The following is an 18,355-nucleotide window of genomic DNA, read 5'->3' on the forward strand; positions in this document are numbered from 1 at the left end:
CACAGGTTTTTCTCAATTTCACGGTTTTCTTTGATTCCCTGTGTGCTTGTTGTATTGTTTCAGGTTACAGGAGTCGGTGGATTTTCACCAAAATACTCAAGGCAATATAAAGCTAATTTATAACACCTAATTTGCATCGAGCCTGCTGTAACAGATTAAACAGGTTAAACAGGTGTCACCTGAGTTGTTTTATCGATGCACAGCTCTCTACCACACACAAAACACTTTGGGGCCAGACGGGTCAAAGGGTGAATGAATACCTATAGATAGATGGATATACCTCCTAAAAGTACAGAAATGCACACTACCCTCAATTTCGTTTTTTTTTTTTTTTCCCTTGTGTAAGCTGCTTTTATCTGAAGCATTACACAAGTTGGAGGTAGTTTAGGTACATCTTCAGTTATGGAGAGTGAGTGCTAAAAACTAAAAGCCCACTCATCTGCCACTGTGCTTGTTTAGATGCTGCACCCTCTAAATGTTCTTTGAGCTGTGAAATCACACACTGCTGAATGACGACATGAAAGAAATGGCGGGGGGAAGGTGTGGCAAATTTCCAGTGCCTAGTTTGAATATAAAATTGGTCTCATTTGCATGTTGGACTGATATTGAACTTATTTTGTCATTTGGCATTTCCCCCCATTTAGTTGTCACACTATCATATGGTTGTTCCCTGTTTCATGTAGCTGCAGTCTCCAAAAAAGGTATAAAGAAAAATTTAAAAACAGACAGCAGTTTGTGCTGTGGCCTTGAAGCACTTTCTACTTTGTGTTTGGCCGGGGCATCAGGTGGAAAAGTGGATGGAGGAGCTGTGCTTTAGTTTGCCCTGTGAGGTCTGAGGCTCGGGATATGACTGCCACCTAGTGATGGGTCAATACACATACACATGTTAACTTGAGCAGGCTGCTGACCTTTGAGATCAGATTGTTTTTTTTTTTTTTTTTAAATCTCTTCGATTTTTATGCATTGCCACCTGTGCATTTTGTGTTTGTCTCATTCAGGCCCGCATGGCGCTGGATAAAGGGGCTCAGGCGGTTATCTTTGATATCAGCGATGATGCCAACGCTGCTGTTGAGGTGAGTGTGCAGCAACAGCTATGGCTACAGCTTCTCCCACAACAAATGTTAGTCCAAAAAAAGCGTGCAGGAATGTCACCTATAACGGCTTGTTGTGTTTCTCCTCCTCTGCTTCTTCTGCCATCTTTGTGCAACACGCAGCTGCGAAAAACTGATTCCCTTCCACTGCCAGTTGTGCTGGTGAAGGCTAAGGATGCTGAAGTACTGATGGATTTGGTCAACAAGAACGAAGAGGCCAAAGTGGTTATTGAGATAAATATGGGACCTAAGTGGGTAAGCTCCGATATAAACGCACAATTCTCAATCTCACCCTTTGGCAAAGGGGGACACAAAAACTGAAGGCAAAATATGAAGAAGTAAAGTAAAAAGTGTCTAAAATAGTATAACATTTGCTTTTTGATGATCTTATCAGCAGCATTATGACGTGAGTATCCTTCTCACCATCGTCCTGGTCATTCTACTCATCGTCCTGATCTTTGCTTTCCGCTACAAGTGCAAGTCCAACAGAACCTGGGTGAGTGATAGCATCAGCATTTTGCTAGCAGGAGCGATTGTGGCAATTCACAACCCAGATAGAAATAGTTTTTCTGACTCTCCACATTATTTGCATGCAGGACTCCGTCCATCAGCAGACCATGCGGGCCATTAGTCGACTGGAGACAAAAACCTACAGCTCACAGAGCTGCTCAGGCTCACAGCGCCACCGTGGGGCCTGGGGCTCGGCCAGCAGCTCCAACTCAAGTCCCGTCTGCGCCATCTGCCTGGAAGAGTTCCAGGACGGACAGGTATGAGGGGAGCGGAGATTACGTTCCATCTATACGTTTACCTGCTCCTCACTGGTTATTTCTCCACAAACCTACCTCTGTCTCACTTCTGTTCCAGCATCTGAGGATAATTTCCTGTGCTCACGAGTTCCATAAAGACTGCGTGGACCCCTGGCTGCTGCAGCACCGCACCTGTCCGCTCTGCATGCACAACATCATGGGTGAGCAGAAGCATTTTTGCTGTAATGTTTTGGTTAAACGAGAGGCGATCCTTCTACTTTTATTGGTTCAATCACGATTCATGGACTACTGCGAAGTGAAGCTTTTAGTAAAACTAATCAGGTTTATTATTAAAAGCAACTAAACTATGGTAAGAATCCAAAAGCTGCACAGCAACACAGCATAGCAACAGCTAAGAATTTCTGAATTTTTAAAACATGTTACATTAAAAACGCTAACCATTATATTCTCAATGCTGGTCCACAGGTTCGGAGCGGCAGCTCCAGAGGAACAGACACCAGCAGATTCCAGAGCAAAGCCAGGGTTTCCTGCACCATCAGCCCTACAACAGTTCTCACAACCACCCCTTTCCCCAGCATGCTGTCCCCTTTTCTTTGAGGCCCCACTATCCCCACGGGCCCTCTGGACCCTATCCAAATCTTGGCCACTACAGTGGCTCTTCTCCCATGGACACTCAGACTCTGCACTTCCTCAGCAGTAGGCAGCTGGGTGGAGGCTGTGGGTACCACAGTTCTGCAGAAGGTCCCGGGAGGCCCCACAGAATTGGAGGTAACTGCAGAACTTCTACCCACCACTATACCCCCCGTCGGTCTTGCCACAATTACCGCTCTTCCTGTACAGCTCCACGCAGCGCATCCAGCTCAAGACTACAACACACTATTACACCACAGACCCGAGGAGCAGCGGTCCACAGCCGGCAGGAGGAGGGAAGCTGTTCGGGTGGCAGTTACCACACAGAACGCAGTGGATACTTGGCCGATGGGCCAGCGAGTGACTCCAGCTCAGGGCCCTGTCATGGCTCCTCCAGTGACTCAGTTCTGAACTGTACTGATGTGTCCCTGCAGGGAGTTTATGGCAGCTGGTCCACCTTCCGTAGTTCTCTGAGTAGTGACTATGATCCATTTGTGTATTATGGGCCGGGTCCTGGGCGCACTCCCCGCAAAAACAGCCTTGAGTCTGATGCCCAGGCCCGGCCCAGATCTCTGGATTCTGTGGTGAACAAAGCAGGCTGCCCTGAGGAACAGCCACAGACTGTTTTCAGCCACATCCACTACCATCGCCATAGACACCACCACTATGAGGAGGGGGAGCACAGCCAGGGCTTGAACAGAGGCTCAGACGAAGAGCAGGGGGCCAGTGCTGCTACAGCTGTACCCTCTGCTCTCGTACTGGACAAAGACTCACCTGTTTGCCCCCCGAAGCACAGCCCCTGTCACTGCCCCAAGCCAGACCCGTCTGATCGGCTCAGCCCTGGGCCGGAGTGTCAGGACTGTGACCCCAGCAACCCCACAGGACCTCCGGTCCTAGTGTCCCCAATCCCTTTACAGCTCCAGTCCCATTGCTGCCACCAAGGACACGGACACCCTCCCACTCCTCTGGGGCGAATGGGGGGCTGTCTGCTTGACGGCCCCTCTGTTCGCTTCCACCAGAGCCTGGATATGCCGGACGACCACAGCATCCACATCCACTATGGCCAGGGCCCGGGCTTCTGCTGTTCTCCCCCTGAGCTGCACCCTGCTTTGCTCCCTGTGCCTCTCATTCTGGACTCTGGAGGGATGGAGGACTGGCCTTGCTGTGCTGGAGCTCATGTTGTGTGGCAGAAACGGGTGCAGCAGGCCCATTCAGAACCTCAACTTATGGGACCTGGGACTTCTATGGACCGGCCACCCTGTAGGTTCCCCCAGGGGCCTGCAGGTGACTGCAACACAGACATTTGTTTATACTGCCAATCATTTCACCACAGTCAGGGTGGGTATCACTACCTGGTTTTAGAAATTTAATTTGGTTCAATTTCAGTTTTGCGCTGTAGTAACACTGTATTAACAAAAGTGTTTTGTAAGATCTGTGAATGAGACACATTTATTATGATATCACTAAGGAGTCACGGCAACAAGACGAGAAGAAGGTCAAAGTGAAAGCTTTCTGCTTGTGTTTCTTTTTATAGACTTTTTCTTAGACTATAAAAGATGAGACATCATCTTGATCAGGAAGGTATTTTTATGACTGAGGAGGAAGTGGAGAAAATGCAAAATAATAACATGAGCTGTTCTTGCGTCCACAGGATCAGAGGAGGAGTCTGGGGTGTGAGAACTTGTTGCCTCCTCACTGCTACACAGGAGCCAGGATGGAAAAGCCTCAGCGGCTCTCATGTCTTCCACAAAATTCCACCAGTAATGCCTTCGTTCACACTATTCTCCAGCTATGATTCCCCTACTTTCCCCTATTTTAGAATAATACATAACTTTTCATTATGTTTGATATGAATATACTTAACGATCTGTACGTGTGAAGTCGGGGTCTTGCTGGGGAAACGACTATGACATCACAAAGGGGGGAAAAAAGAGCAGGAGGAGTATTCCTATCACAAGTTCTCCTTGAAGACAACCAACAAATGATCCTCGGTTCGGGTGTTGAGCCTGCATGAAGTGAGACTCCACCTCTGCATCACTATCTCTATAACAAAATAACTTGATTCATCGTAGAGGTACTTAACTTTTACTCACGCAAATCTTCGCCTTCCTTCGCTGAGTCCAGTCTCAGCTGAGAGATACTTTTCTCTCCAGCCTACCTCAGCTCAGATTTCTTAACATGCCTCACACAGAGGGTCTTTAAAGGTACTGCTGTAGTGAATTTCTTTGATATAACAATGTAGCTCCCACAAACTCAACAAAAAGTTACCCTCTTGGCAGTCTGGCTTGTCCAAATGGAGAGACAGAGGTTTATGCTCAGCCCCTCAAAATGAATTTGCATGGGCCTCGTTTTCATCATTTCAATAATGGCAGCTGTTTTTTTTTTTTGTAGTTTGTTAATTTCTCACCTTTCAAAACAAACCGGTTTGACTGAATTGTGTTATTGTCATTACAAGCTATTGTCATGTTTTTGTCACCTCTCTTGCCAGCGGTTCCTTCACATGTTTGAGTTCAGTGCCGTTAAAACCCCTCAAACGGTGGCCTCATCGGAACAACGGCAAGACTTATCCTCTGTTTCTTTAATTCATCACACCGTTGTACCGGAAACAAAAGGACTGTTAATACATATAACCAGAATAAAGCCATGCTAGATGGACCTAGCAGCCGCAACCTTGTCCGTCGCACCAGCTTCACGAAAGCTTGGGGCACCTTTCCAATGATTTCAAACGGTAACGAGTAGAGCCTGAAAAAATATCTCGGGAACAATCAAACACTGGATTAAAACGAGGAGAATTAATCCCAGTTACAGTAATAACACCAGAATGGGGGAAACGATCCTCTGTTGTGGTAAATCTATGTGGCCATTTCCAGAATGGCACTTGAAGGAAGATCCTCCTTAAAAATCTTTTATTTTTATTTTTTTTTTAATAAAGCATTTGTACGTGTTGACAAATATATTTCTTAAATGTTTAAACATCCCAAAAACTCCAAATCAAAGAATTTAGGTTAAAATCTTTGTTACCTGGTCCTCCCATTAAGCCAGTCTGGTGGTCAGACTTACAGAAAATGTATTTCAAGGAAAATTCCTGAAAACTGTTGCTAAAATCTTGCTGTGCCATCAGATGACGATTCTCTACTTCGCCAGGACTAAATAAGCTGAGATCAAACGAATAACAGTTCTGTTTTAGCATGGACTTTCTCTGAGTGAAAACATGAAGGGATTTTTATTGTTTGGGCAGCAGAGAAAGGGCTTGCGGATATTGGCGCATAAGAAGTAGCACTTACTTAACCCTCACATGTGCCTTATTCGTTCAAACTAAATCAGGGAGCTCCTAACACACTGCTCTTTACTTGTCGAACCAAAGAGGCAAAATCTTGAACACAGAACCTTGTCGTTTGTGTTCCCTCCTTTAAATCTCACTGTATCCAATCACTTACAAGAGAGAACATGTTAGAATAGAAGTGGAAATCATTTTGGACAGTCGCTGCAGAATCATCTGCAGTTCCTCTTACTAATACCTCACTTTGAATGTGTCAGCACGGAGTTCCTTTAGCTAAAGTATCAGGGTTTCCTTATTCTGCCCAAACAGTCCCAGGGACTGAGATGAAAATGACTGAATTGTAAGCAGCACTTTGGCTTAAGCAGGTTTTGTATAAAAAGAAAAAAAAACAAACAAAAACACACACATATGACTCGTAGTATTAATGGAAACAAGCCCAAAACCGTCAACGTGTGAAAGTAGCATTCAGAGGCGCCACAGATCATCTGGTGTCATTTCATCCTGTTCGACCTATCTCTTTGTGTTGTTTATGTGTTTGTTTTTGTTTTGTTTTGCAAAGGATTACGAGCTGAAACTGCCTTTTCTAACAGAGTAAAGAAAAAAAAAAAGTCCCTCCAGAACTTTAAGGGATATATCAGTATATTTTGGATACTTTGTTTATAAAAATGAGAACAACAAAACAGAAATGTATTAGTGTTGTATTTTATATATAATAGAACATTTCAATATAGTGACATGTCACTAATATATTTATTTACTAATATATTTATCCATTTTGTCCAGGTTTGAAAGAATGGTTTCTGTATAGACTGAATGTTTCTGTATGGAAACTTACTGGTGCCATCGCAAATATATCAACCTGCCTTCATTCCAATTATATGCAAATAAATTATTTTGAAATAAAAAACCTCTTTGCTTAATTCATTTTTTATTATTATTAAAATGCAGGAGAAATGACTGAATGCTAATCTTGTTAAAATGATAAAAAAAATACAGTAACTGGGCAATTTTTACGAGACCTGGAGAGAATTCTGCTTGCTTTTTCTAAATAGAGAAACAACAAAATGATTTAAATGTTTCAGCCTTCAACAAAAGGCCAAATTCATATTGCGATCAGAAAAGTATCACAGAAGAATCTGTCAAATGATGATCAACATTATTTACCATTAAGAATATCAACACTAATGAATATTTCCAGCATGAATTCCAAGCTCCTCTGATTTAGACTTTTTGTAAAAAGATAAACTCAATTCTCACCTGAACTATGTCTGATATAAGATACGCCATGGGGTTGAGGGGTTGTGTTTTTGTTACTGATTATGGGTCCACTCACAGAAAGAAACAGTATCATTAATGTTATTTAGTGTGGCAATCAAACAGAAAGCATCTAAGTCACACAGGTAACACGGTTTTCTCTGGCCAAGCTGATTTAGAACGACAGAGAGGGACCATCCAGCTTGTTATCAGCACTCAGTTCAAAATCCTTCATTTCTGATGGTATGAGGGTGCATTAACCATCTGGAACTGGCACCTTGCACATCTGGAAAGTCCCCATCCATGTACAAATGTATATCTGGGTTTAAGAGGCTCTTGATAAGAGCACATGCTTTCATCCGACTTAGGGAAGGCCCTGCGTGATTCTGCAAGACGATGCTAAACCACACACTGCATCTATTACAACAGCATGGTGTCCACCTACTGAGCTGGCCTGCCTCCAGACCTTTCACCAGTGGAAAACATCTGGAGCATCCTGAAACTCCAAAGTACAAAAAAGAAGACCCGTGAACTGTTGAGCAGCTAGACTTCCTGACCAGACAAGAATGGGACAACAATCCTCTGCCAGAGGTCCAACAACTGGTCTCCTCAGCTCTCTGACGTTCACTGTTGTTAAAAGAAGAGGGGATGCTAAACAGCGGTGAACACGGCCCTGTCCCCACTTTTTTAAGATGTGTTTTGACCTGCACATCAAATTTAAGATGGGCTAATAATTTTCATCAGACAGTAATAAGTCCCACTTTCAAGATTTGATATATTTGCTCTGCTCTGGTGGGAAAAAGAGGAATTGGTTTACGATGTTTGGAAGTCATGTCATTCTCTTTTCATTTACATTTTAGACGGTGTCACAACTTTTTTGGAATTGGAGTTGTTTTACAGAGATGATCTAAATGACATGGAACAGAGGATAAAATGAATAAAATTTCAGTTTGACTTTAAGAACTTACTTTGAGCCACCGTACATGTTTCAGTAACGATACGACATAGAGTCGTGTGTTCATTATACAATATGATAAAGTCATAGTTTGACATTTTGGATATCCATATATTTGTCTGTGTAAATGAGAATTAGGTGAGGAGACAGACATTAGGTTCAGGATGTCAAGTAAACATTGAGGTGCCACCAGCAGATGCTTAGCTTAGCTTAGCTTATTTTAGTTTAGTTTAGCTTAGCTAACAGAGGAAAACCAGTGAGGCTATGTTCACAGCCAAAGGCTAAAATACATGTATGAGAAGTGCCAGGCTGTACATTCATGGTAATTTCTTGTCATCAATGGTTTATGTTTTTTTCATTTGCAGGGATTATATAAGAACTTGCAGAATACTGAATATGTTGCCCAAAGCTAAGTGTCTTCTAGCTGTAATTTAGGACTTGTGTTAATCTTGTATCTTTCTTCTGAAGAAAGCAAATAAGTGCCAACTATTGTTATCATTTCTGAACCCGCGTTTGTCAAACTCACATACTGACGCAAATGAACATGAGAGCCTTTATTCAGCCAATCCTAGTGCAATGAAATCTTAAGGCATAACCAGTGACCCTTGTTTGTCACATTAAGATTTTCAACTCTGATATGTGTTTAATATAGCTACTGTAGTTGTAGTGGGTGGTAAGGATTGCTTCTGAGATGTATCCTACAGCCATTTAGCCATATAGAGTCTCAGTGTGGTTTGGCAGCTGTAGGCAGGGGATCAGCGAAAGGCTTTGGCCTGCCCCTCGGGTGTCAACACGGTGAGGTTGCCCCTTGCATCTTGGTCCTTCTCAATGGCCTCAAAGAGCGACTTGAAGTTTCCAGCCCCAAAGCCCTGGAGAGAGAACAGACACTCAGATGACTAACTACTCAAAGAACGGCCTTCTTCCTTGTCATTTTTTATGACAGTTCTCACAGACAGCTTTCTGGGTGTGTTACTCTTTGATGTCAGATCACAAACGGCAGATAAATATTCTCCCTGGGTTCAAACATCCCTATCACACTTACAGGGAGCTGCGCTCACCCAGAGCTCACAAATGAATCATGTAAATATTTTCATAGGTCATCAAAAGATCAAGTGTTGGTGATTTATTTGAGGGAGTCTTTGCTTGCGGATTCAGTTTCTCACTTTCATGCATTCTATCCACATCTGCTCTGGAAAGTGACAAGATCTGCCTGTCCTGACAAGCAGAATGGGTGCTGGTTGTCATAAATTAAGTGCCATAGGGTGCAACCCAATCCAAAGATCCCCCTCGCTGTGAAGTAGTGAGCCTTTTAATCTGTATCTGTGATAGATTTACTGAGCTTTTACAAGTGGGATGGTCTTATACTTTTCACACTGGGTGGGAGCTGTAAACAGGTGTTCAGGGAGCTCTGTATCTCGCTCTTACAGGTGGTGAAGGAGGGAAAAAGATCACAGGCCTGTAAATCCACCAAGTCAAGGATAACCAACCAGACAAAGAGGACACACACTACTGAAGTAGTAGACCGCAGTGAACAATTATAGACTCATTATAGAAAGGTAGTTGCTAAATTGTAATGAATGCACACAGTTTTTAAGCTCTAAAGCACTGGTTGGTCACTGTAGGGGTCAGTCAGTGCCCAACAACAAATATTTACCCGTGAGCCCCACAGGAAGTTAATTCAGCCACGCTTTCAGAGACAAACTGAACAATGTCAAAGACAAAAATCACCTTCAGCTTACACAAGATACACTGCTTTACTGGTCACTTACAAAGTGGTTATTCCTCTGTATGACCTCCAAGAAAAGGGTTGGTCTGTCCTGCATGGGCTTGGTGAAGATTTGAAGGAGGTAACCTTTGTCATCAAAATCAACTAAGATTTTCAATTCCTAAAACGGGACACACAGATCATTTTAACTATAGAACTCAATCGAATCAGGGCTATTTGAAGACCCACCTTGCTGAGAAAATCCTCACCTGTAAACGGTTGAGGTCCTCCTTCACCGTTATTTTGGCAGCTCTGAGATTCTCGCGCAGGCTGTCATAGTACGCGTCAGGCGCTGAGAGGAACTCCATCCCCCGTTCACGCAGGTTCACGATCTATTTCATTCCAAAAGTGGGAAAAAAGTAGGATCTTGAATGCACCTTGCAGAGCTGTTGAATAATGTGGAATTTTCCAGCTAATCAATCATGAGACTCACAGCTTGAATAATGTTTGATGTGTTGAGGGCGATGTGCTGAACACCCGGTCCCCCATTATAGTCCACATATTCCTGTGAACATAGAAGTATTGGACACAAAATGCACAGATATTAATGTGACGGTTACTTTAGTGTTTGGACGACAGCTCTAGAGCCTGCAGGAGTCCACGACACTGGTCAAACCTCCAGTGGAAAGAGTAAGACTCAAAGAAAGTGAGGCCCACCTGGATTTGTGACTTCTTTTTCCCCGTGGCTGGTTCATTAATCGGCATTTTTATAGTTTCCTCGTAGTTTGTCACCACAATGGACCTGAGCGCGCTGTACTGTGTGTGGATCTGCTTGTCGTCTATTGACCAGAAACGGTGGAACATCAGACATTTCTGATACCTGGAATTTAAGAAACATAAACACAAGTAAACATCAGGAGCTAAACAAACAACACATACGTTATTAGTAATTCTTAACTGAAACAAAATCTGGACTTTTATGGAGCAGGAATTTTGCACTGAGGCCTGTTTTTGTGCACTAACATGGTACAGTGTTTACTTTGCCCTTTTGCCTTGTGTGACTGCTGTGTCCACAATGGGTGTACGTGCACTCAAACAGGAATCTTACCAATCTGAAATTGGCACCATTTCATCATCTGGCTGGTTTCCCACAATGTGATCAATGAAGTTCAAACCCACTGGTGGACTACAGTGAGATATAAAAAAAAAGAAGCACCGCTTTGGTAATTTTCCACAAAATTCCAGTAGCAAACTGATGAGAACATCCTTTGTTTTACACATGAAATCCTCCCAGAGTTTTATTACATTTTCATCAAAGAAATCAAGTGTTGCAGAGTCAAGAAGTGCATTCACTCAGCCTAAGTGTATTACATTAGGAAATTAAAGTGGGATATTGTGGGGGTAATCCACCACATTTATTTGTTACAGACCAATTCGCAAAACCTTATGGAACTACAATGTTTTATTTAAATCTACCCAACATCATATCAGTTAAAATGACCTCTACTTGTGCCAACATCAACATTAAATTCTGTTTCCACATTAATGCAGAAACAACAACCTAATATTATCCACGTAATAGTTACATTTATCAGAAGCACACACATATTTCTTCTACATACAAACCTTAAATCACTGGGCTGAATCTGTATGATTAGGAATGATAAGGAATATATTTGAAACTGCTGATGCTATGTATATATCAACACTGGGATTTTCCACCTCAAATGTGGTTTTAGATTTTAAAAAAAGCTTGAAAACTGTACAATAATGACCAGATTTTTAGTTTGGACCAGGATCGTCGCCTTCTGCATACTCATGAATGGGGATTGAATCAAACAGACAGGCTCCCTCAGCTGGGCAACTTTAGTGTGAATTTGGCTCATTTGGATTTTAATGAATTTGATTTGATTGGATGATGATTGCATTACAATGAATGAGATAACTGGCTCGACTTGGACTGTATCTTTGAAGTGCCCTGAGATTAAATTTGTTGTGGTTTGCCACTATATATATATAAAATGTGTACTTGTGCATGTACCTTATTGTCTATGCCTTCATATAATATGTACTGAGAACATTTACATATAAACACTACATATGTTTTTTAAAAGACTAAACCAGAACAATATAAAAGCCCTCCCATGTGTATTTTTTTTTATAAAACTTACAGTTTGGCTAACAGAGGATCCCTGAACATAGGCTCTTTGTAGCTGGGCAGGAAAAGGCCTTTGTATGGTCCGAGGTACTCAATGAGTGTGTGTGTTGTATCTCCGTACTGAAGGACAAAACATGTACACGACATTTGTATTTGTTTCTGTTTTTTACGTATCATCACACAGGACTTTTCAATGTGTCACCCTTTATTTACCGTCTGAAGCACAGCGTACTTGACCCTCCCGTTGCTGTCCTGCTCCACCCAGGGCTCCTTGACGATCACAGCCCCTCGCTCCATAGCTGTCTGTCAGTGGAGAGATGTTTGGGAAAACTGTAGCTTACTATATTTCTGCTTACACATGGCCCCTGGAAGCCCCCCAGTGGCTGAAGAGTGAATTTATCCCTGTGCATTTTCTTTTGCCAGTTATGACTTGCTCATCTATACAACTTACGTACAAAGATGATACTTTCGTATTGATCTCTGTAGTGAGTCAGTGGTGATTCTGTATTCTATTAACAGACCTCCAGTCTGACCTTGACTGAGGTAAAGAGTTCAAACAGTGGCATCTGAGTAGAATCTGTTATGACGCTGGCATGTTTGCCCTTATTTCAACACGCACACTGTGTGTGTGTCACACCTTTTACCCCATGTGGAAATCTACGGTACGGTTTTTGAAAATGAGTAAGTATAAAACCAGTTAACCTAAAACAGAATTAGTAAAAAACAAGCTTATTTGAACACAGTGGAGCGCAAATCAATAACCCTTTTTTTATTCATTACTCAATATCTATCACCACTCAGTGATATAAATGCCTAAATAGTGACAATGATGTTCTGAACCTTTGCACAGTTTGAAGATTTTTGTACTTTGCTCTAGTATTTACAATTTTATTTACTTTATACTCCCACGTCACAACTGCTCAGAGTCACTTTACATATCGAAGTGACCTTGAGCAAGACACACAAAACCTAAGTATATGATGGTCACCAGAGTCAGAGGGCAAGTTTGCAATAGTTTTGACTTAACTATAACTCAAAGATCCATTATTAAGAGAGCTGCAGAAAACAGATATGTTGAATCTGGACTGATTTAAAAACTCACATTCAAATTTCACATTCAAGAAATTACGACAAAAATATGTTTTTCAAATGTATATTTGCAAAGAAATAGGATCCACTTCCCATTGGTTTGCTAAAAGAGAATTATTAAGGCTGTTTTCAGTCAGTTCTAGATCACATTAATGTCATCCAAATAGAAGTCCTTGGATTCAATTTATCATCCTGCACTGAGATTTATTACTGGGTGTTCCTATATGATTAATCTCTGCATCCTTTAATAGAAAGTATGATGGACTTCTATGGCTGCGAGAAGTGTTCAATCTTTACTGCTGTTCATCTATAAATTCCTTATTGGAAAGCTACCATCACATCAGAAGGCACTACTTTACTGGTGCTCTGGACCATGACCGACAACATCAAATGACTGACTTCTATTACAAGTGCCTCAGGTTTCTACTAAACTTGGAAAATGTGTGTTTAGCTTTTCTGCTCTGATCTTCTGGAACTAATTACAAAAAGCACATTGAAAAGCAGTTCCTTGATAACCCTTTGCACTTGGTTCTTATATTCATATTTTGTATTTCTATCACCGTCTTGCATCCTAATGAGTTTATGGATTGTTTTATTTTGCATCATTTTACTATATTTACAAAGACTTTTGAACAATCATTGGATGTTTTGCACATGTTTGCATCATCGTCCTCAATGATTTTCAAGTTAAAATAAATGAATGATAATAATTAATCCCACATTGTTCTTAAATATGTTTCTCACTTATAAGCCCTCTTGGATAAAAGTGTCTGCTAAATTTGTGTAATATAAATGCAATGTAACAGTTTTCAAGACTTCCACAACAGGTGAATTAGAGACTTAATATAGTTAGCTAATGTACCTTGACTAAGAAGTCACAGTCCTCCACTTGGAAAGCGATGTCTTTGACCCCGTCTCCATGTTTATTCAAATGATCCCCCATCTCTGAAAGAGTAAAGGAAAGTAAAAAAATGGGAGAATACTGTACACCATGTTCAAATGGTCTCAAGTGTCCTGATGAACAAACTCACCTTCGTTTCCAGGATTGAGCGGAGATTCAAACACAAATATTATCTGTGAGGGGAGAGGAGTGGTTGTATTTGTGCAGGGGATCGACATGCTGTAATTTCAAAGACTATTAAGGAATATTAAGGAAAACTTTATACCTTATCCTGTCTTATGGCATGAGACACCACATTTCGGCTGCCAGTCTCTAAACCCTTGTAGGCCAAAGGCTCAAAGCCCATCTTATCACAGTAGAATGATGCAGCCTGTAAAATTATGTGATTTTTGTTACCGTGAGAAGAATTTACGATGAAGTGACAATAAATTAAAGTATGTCTTGTATATAACAGTCGGTTTGGATACTGACTTGCTTAGCGTTGCCAACCCAGAAGGTGACATGATGAAACCTGACAAACTTCCCCTTGGCGGGCTAAAAAGTAAAAGTAGAACAGAAGAATTACATTTGCAAAGTATATAAAAGTTTAAAGAGTCATTAAGCTGTCAGTAAAACAGTAACTGTATGACTCAGGCCTTATTTTGCAGAATTAAAGGGACTGTTCGTGCACACATCAAACTGCATCCCACACACACGGACTCCTGCCAAAAAGAGAAATTGAACCTCACCTTTTCTCCTTTATCTGTGTAGCTTGTCTAAAAAAAAAAAACGAATACATACTTTCATTAGCATGAGCTCAGACTAATAGATCTCATATTTCTAAAATAACCCACTCCTCACAGTTATGCAGTTGTGAGACCGTCTAGAACCCCTAAGCCCATCCTAACCAATTTGGATTAAAGTGAAGTATCTTACCATGCTGTGATTGTAGGTGGGTGTCAGTACAGAGAAGAGACAGGTCAAAAAACCGGGTTTGGCCTGACAGCGTTCAGATAAATACTGACCTGATGACCAGCTGTGATTGGTCCTCGAGGATCTACACCCACCTGTCCGCCTCCCTGTTTCTTCGTGCACTTAAGCAGAATGGTCCAGCCTCAGTGGCCAAATTTTTGTCACCTCCTGTAGGACCAGCGACTATACAGCTGTCGGTCCTCAGGGAATCAACATGGACACATTAACTTCAGTGAGGGAGAAGATCAAAGTACAGACGTTCAAACACAGAATATATTACACAAACATGCAACAAATCTCAGAGAAACTACTGATGTGTAAAAATTGACCAGCTTAATAAAGATTAAAACAAGCATAGTGCGGACAGAATATGACTATAACTGAAATAGGGAAGAGTACCACAAAAATTAGTGAAAAAATGCAAGTAATGTAAATGGTGAGGCTAAAAACACCAGACCCTCTGAGATCTCTCTCTGATTTCTGATTTTCACCACCAGATGGAGCAGCATTGCCTGCCATAGAAGACAAACCCTTTAAGCGTTTTTGCTTGGATGTTAACTGATTTAAAACCTCCTGCAGATTACCTGTTTTCAGTATTTCTATGTAGTAATTCTACATACTGTTATCAGTCCAAGATTTAATTTAGATTTAGATCATCCCTCGAAAACTGAAGCCCGTACTTGTAATCATGAGACTAATCATCTTGAGCGGAGTTGTTTTACATCACAGAACCTTAAAATAAAGTAATAGCCTTGAAAATCCCAGAAACGTACAGAATAGATACGGTGTCTTATCTATATATTTTAAGGCAATTATTAGAGATAAGACCATGGAACCATGGAATCTTTTTTTTATTATCAAATTATTCATATCTTCATATTCAATTATTCATATCTGTTCAGATACGAATTACAACCATAATTTAAGATGTTATATATGTATATATAATTTTCTATCACATCATATAGAAATATTTTAAGAGCTGACTGACTGGCCACTTATTTAAAAAAAAAGGTTGTTTCCACGTCTTTTTCGTCCTTTCCCTCCTTATTTTGTCATTCTTGTTGCTGAATATTCATATATATATATTCTTGAGTTAAATGCAGTCATCGGTCGTTCATCCTGTAACCCATTTTCTATCTGGATGTACTCTTAGTACTGTAGATGCGACTGTCCGCACGTACAGCGCCGTTTGTGTGTAGCCAGTTTGTGCCGCGCTGTGATTTTCTATTGGTGCGTTGTATGACTTTAGTGGTTTCTGATTGGCTCTGCTGTGGGTGTGTGCAATTCACTGGGTTGGATGGCGTCAATTATTATTGGCCGGTAGAAATGCCGTAGCGCCATTGGTGTAATCTAGTTAGTCTTCTTTCTTACTATTGGTCGGCGCTGGTGTCATCGGACAAGAATGCGGAAGTCGTGTAGTCTACTGAGTCACCGTTGTGTCAGCTGATTCTTTCTGAGTGAGTAACTCGATTTAATTTTTAAAATGAAGTAACTTTGAAACAATATTTTGTACGTGACATGTTCTTGGACTGTCAGGCATGTGATAGACATGTGAACTCTGAGGTATTTTGTCGTTTTTTGGGGGAAAATGAGCGAACTTTACCCATGGGCTTCAAATTCTGTAGCTATCCGGTAGTTAGCATGCCGCTACCTCTTACAAACATTGCACATACACACACGGGCGCACTTTCGGTTTGTCGAGTTGTCATCTCAGAGCACAGTGTCAGCCCGCAGTGAGAATGGCGTCCACTTTCACTTTCACCATAGCTTTTTTTTTTTTTTTTTACTTTATACCTCCTGTTATTAGTTTGCACCTGTTGTGTTGTCACGAGGCGAATTGAGCACCTGTTATTCTCTAGAAATTTCTAGCCATTGCAATTTTTGGTCAGTGGAAAGCACCCTGGAATCTCCCTGAGTTCTATAAAATTATTTTGTGGAAGAGAAACTGGGTTTGGAAATGGCATCTTAGCCACTGTCACTAAAAGCCTCTCTGTTGTGATTTGGTTCCTTTTTACACATCATATTTCAATGAGCAGTGAATAAATGTTTCAGGAAAAACTGTAAATAATCCGTTTTCTGTAAAAAAATATATTTATGAGACCCGAAGTCTCAAAATGCATTCAGAAGATTAGCATTTTTTGCTTGACTTCCAGTTGAATTACTCGCTTTAAAGCTGGGTCCATAACATATTTAATTCGATATGAACATATTTGATTAGACACAATGAATATTGGCCTTAAATGCAGAATTTCAGCTTTGATATAAGGTTATTCACATTTAAGGATTTACAGCTCCTAAATATGCAGATCCCCTTTTTAAAAAAACGAAAGTAGCTGTACAGTTGTCTCAAAAGCCATGTAAAGGACAGTTTGTGCCATTTTAAATGAGTTAAAATGTCAGGAGTCTGTTTCACTGTGTCTGGGTTTAGTGAGCCCACGCCTTGCTGTCAGTGAAGTTCTAAGTGCAGGTGGAGCCATCCCCAGGCTGCTCAGTCCCTGACGCAAGACAACTGCATCTAGATTAATTGATAAGACAATTTCTCAGATGATATGTGTGACACAGGAAATAGTGTCCAGCAAAGGGAAATTACTTAAGTTGATAAATGTTTCACATCTTGTTCATATCTTAGAGTTAAAGCTCGAGTGTGCACTTCTGCTAGATGTCGGTTGTACATTTGGGGTAATAAATAGTTTCACTGTCCAAATATCCCCATACCCAGCTGTATTTTTTGGATAATCGATGAATGTCTTTGCTCTTTCATGGAGCACCTCCGAGCTTGAGGCTCAACTTCTATACAGGGCTGCAACAAATGATTTTATCATCAACTAACATGCAGATTTTCTTGTGTGGATGATTTTGATCGATTGTTTTGTGAAAAATGCCGGTTGAATCTTCCCACAGCCAGAAACAATTTGTTAAGCTTAGCTAGTTTATCTTGACTAACCATCTAAAACCCAGAGAGACTTATTTTCTTGCACATGTGAGACAGAAGCGAGTTGAATATACATTTGAGAAAAGGGGAACATGCTTTTATCAATGTAGCTTTTAACTGATTGTATGTTGATTAACTCATGGTCAAGCAACATTGGCTTAATGTCATTCTTTCTTAATTTTATACAGTGTTGGTCATAATAATTTGTGATTGTTTTAAATCTGACTGCAGCACAGAATTGGTAACCGAAGCCAGCATTTTGATAAGTGATAGGATCAATATCTGCTCCTGATTTTATATTTATACTTTAGTCATTCAGGCAACTTTCTTTGACAGTCTGTGATATGAAACCCAGCTTTTTACTACTGTGAGCTAAAACTGATCTTTTTCCGGTGCCATATGACAGTGTACTGGATTTGACATGCAAATGGATGCACATTTCTGAGGAAGCTGTGCCTGGAATTAAAAGTGCTGTTTCTCTCCTCACCTTTTCAGGGCTGAGGGCCGGAGCCCTTTATCATGTGCAGTCACATTTTTTTGTTTTAAGTTCTGTAAATACGACCTAATTCTGGCTACTGCTCTGAGGGTATAATTTATTTTCCCATTAATTTCTTCTAAATGGCATCAGATAAAGAAGGG

The 18,355-nt window shown here is 41.0% G+C and overlaps 3 protein-coding genes across 7 annotated transcripts in view; 2 read left to right on the plus strand and 1 right to left on the minus strand.

The window, feature by feature from the left end:
- LOC140280123 (E3 ubiquitin-protein ligase RNF43) overlaps positions 1 to 6,675 on the plus strand; it is a 79,620-nt gene extending 72,945 nt beyond the window's left edge. For 4 of the 5 annotated variants that reach the window (XM_072375397.1, XM_072375400.1, XM_072375401.1 and 1 more), the window contains exons 3-9: positions 999 to 1,073; positions 1,215 to 1,346; positions 1,486 to 1,587; positions 1,688 to 1,858; positions 1,956 to 2,058; positions 2,324 to 3,826; positions 4,140 to 6,675. In XM_072375397.1, coding sequence (XP_072231498.1) covers positions 999 to 1,073; positions 1,215 to 1,346; positions 1,486 to 1,587; positions 1,688 to 1,858; positions 1,956 to 2,058; positions 2,324 to 3,826; positions 4,140 to 4,165 — 2,112 coding nt within the window. In that variant the 3' untranslated portion in view covers positions 4,166 to 6,675. The remainder of the gene's footprint in view (positions 1 to 998; positions 1,074 to 1,214; positions 1,347 to 1,485; positions 1,588 to 1,687; positions 1,859 to 1,955; positions 2,059 to 2,323; positions 3,827 to 4,139) is intronic. The other variant, XM_072375398.1, reaches the window with a different exon arrangement.
- A 1,628-nt stretch (positions 6,676 to 8,303) lies between these two features.
- On the minus strand, positions 8,304 to 14,826 carry hpda (4-hydroxyphenylpyruvate dioxygenase a). The gene is made up of 14 exons (XM_072375410.1): positions 14,746 to 14,826; positions 14,559 to 14,585; positions 14,302 to 14,364; positions 14,096 to 14,200; positions 13,961 to 14,003; positions 13,792 to 13,874; positions 12,054 to 12,143; positions 11,854 to 11,960; positions 10,791 to 10,868; positions 10,400 to 10,562; positions 10,176 to 10,247; positions 9,952 to 10,074; positions 9,747 to 9,863; positions 8,304 to 8,846 (listed from the first exon to the last, which is right to left on the minus strand). Exons 1-14 carry the CDS (start codon positions 14,746 to 14,748, stop codon positions 8,733 to 8,735), a joined length of 1,188 nt encoding a protein of 395 aa, XP_072231511.1. The 5' UTR covers positions 14,749 to 14,826; the 3' UTR covers positions 8,304 to 8,732.
- Positions 14,827 to 16,180: 1,354 nt separating this feature from the next.
- The window catches only part of mtmr4 (myotubularin related protein 4), a 38,875-nt gene continuing 36,700 nt past the window's right edge, over positions 16,181 to 18,355 (plus strand). Inside the window, exon 1 of the mRNA XM_072375455.1 lies at positions 16,181 to 16,241. The gene's annotated coding sequence lies outside the window, so the exon portion shown is untranslated. The remainder of the gene's footprint in view (positions 16,242 to 18,355) is intronic.

This window comes from Leuresthes tenuis, unplaced genomic scaffold (assembly GCF_036924035.1).
Source record: "Leuresthes tenuis unplaced genomic scaffold, fLeuTen1.0.hap1 SCAF_21, whole genome shotgun sequence".
Taxonomy (NCBI): domain Eukaryota; kingdom Metazoa; phylum Chordata; class Actinopteri; order Atheriniformes; family Atherinopsidae; genus Leuresthes; species Leuresthes tenuis.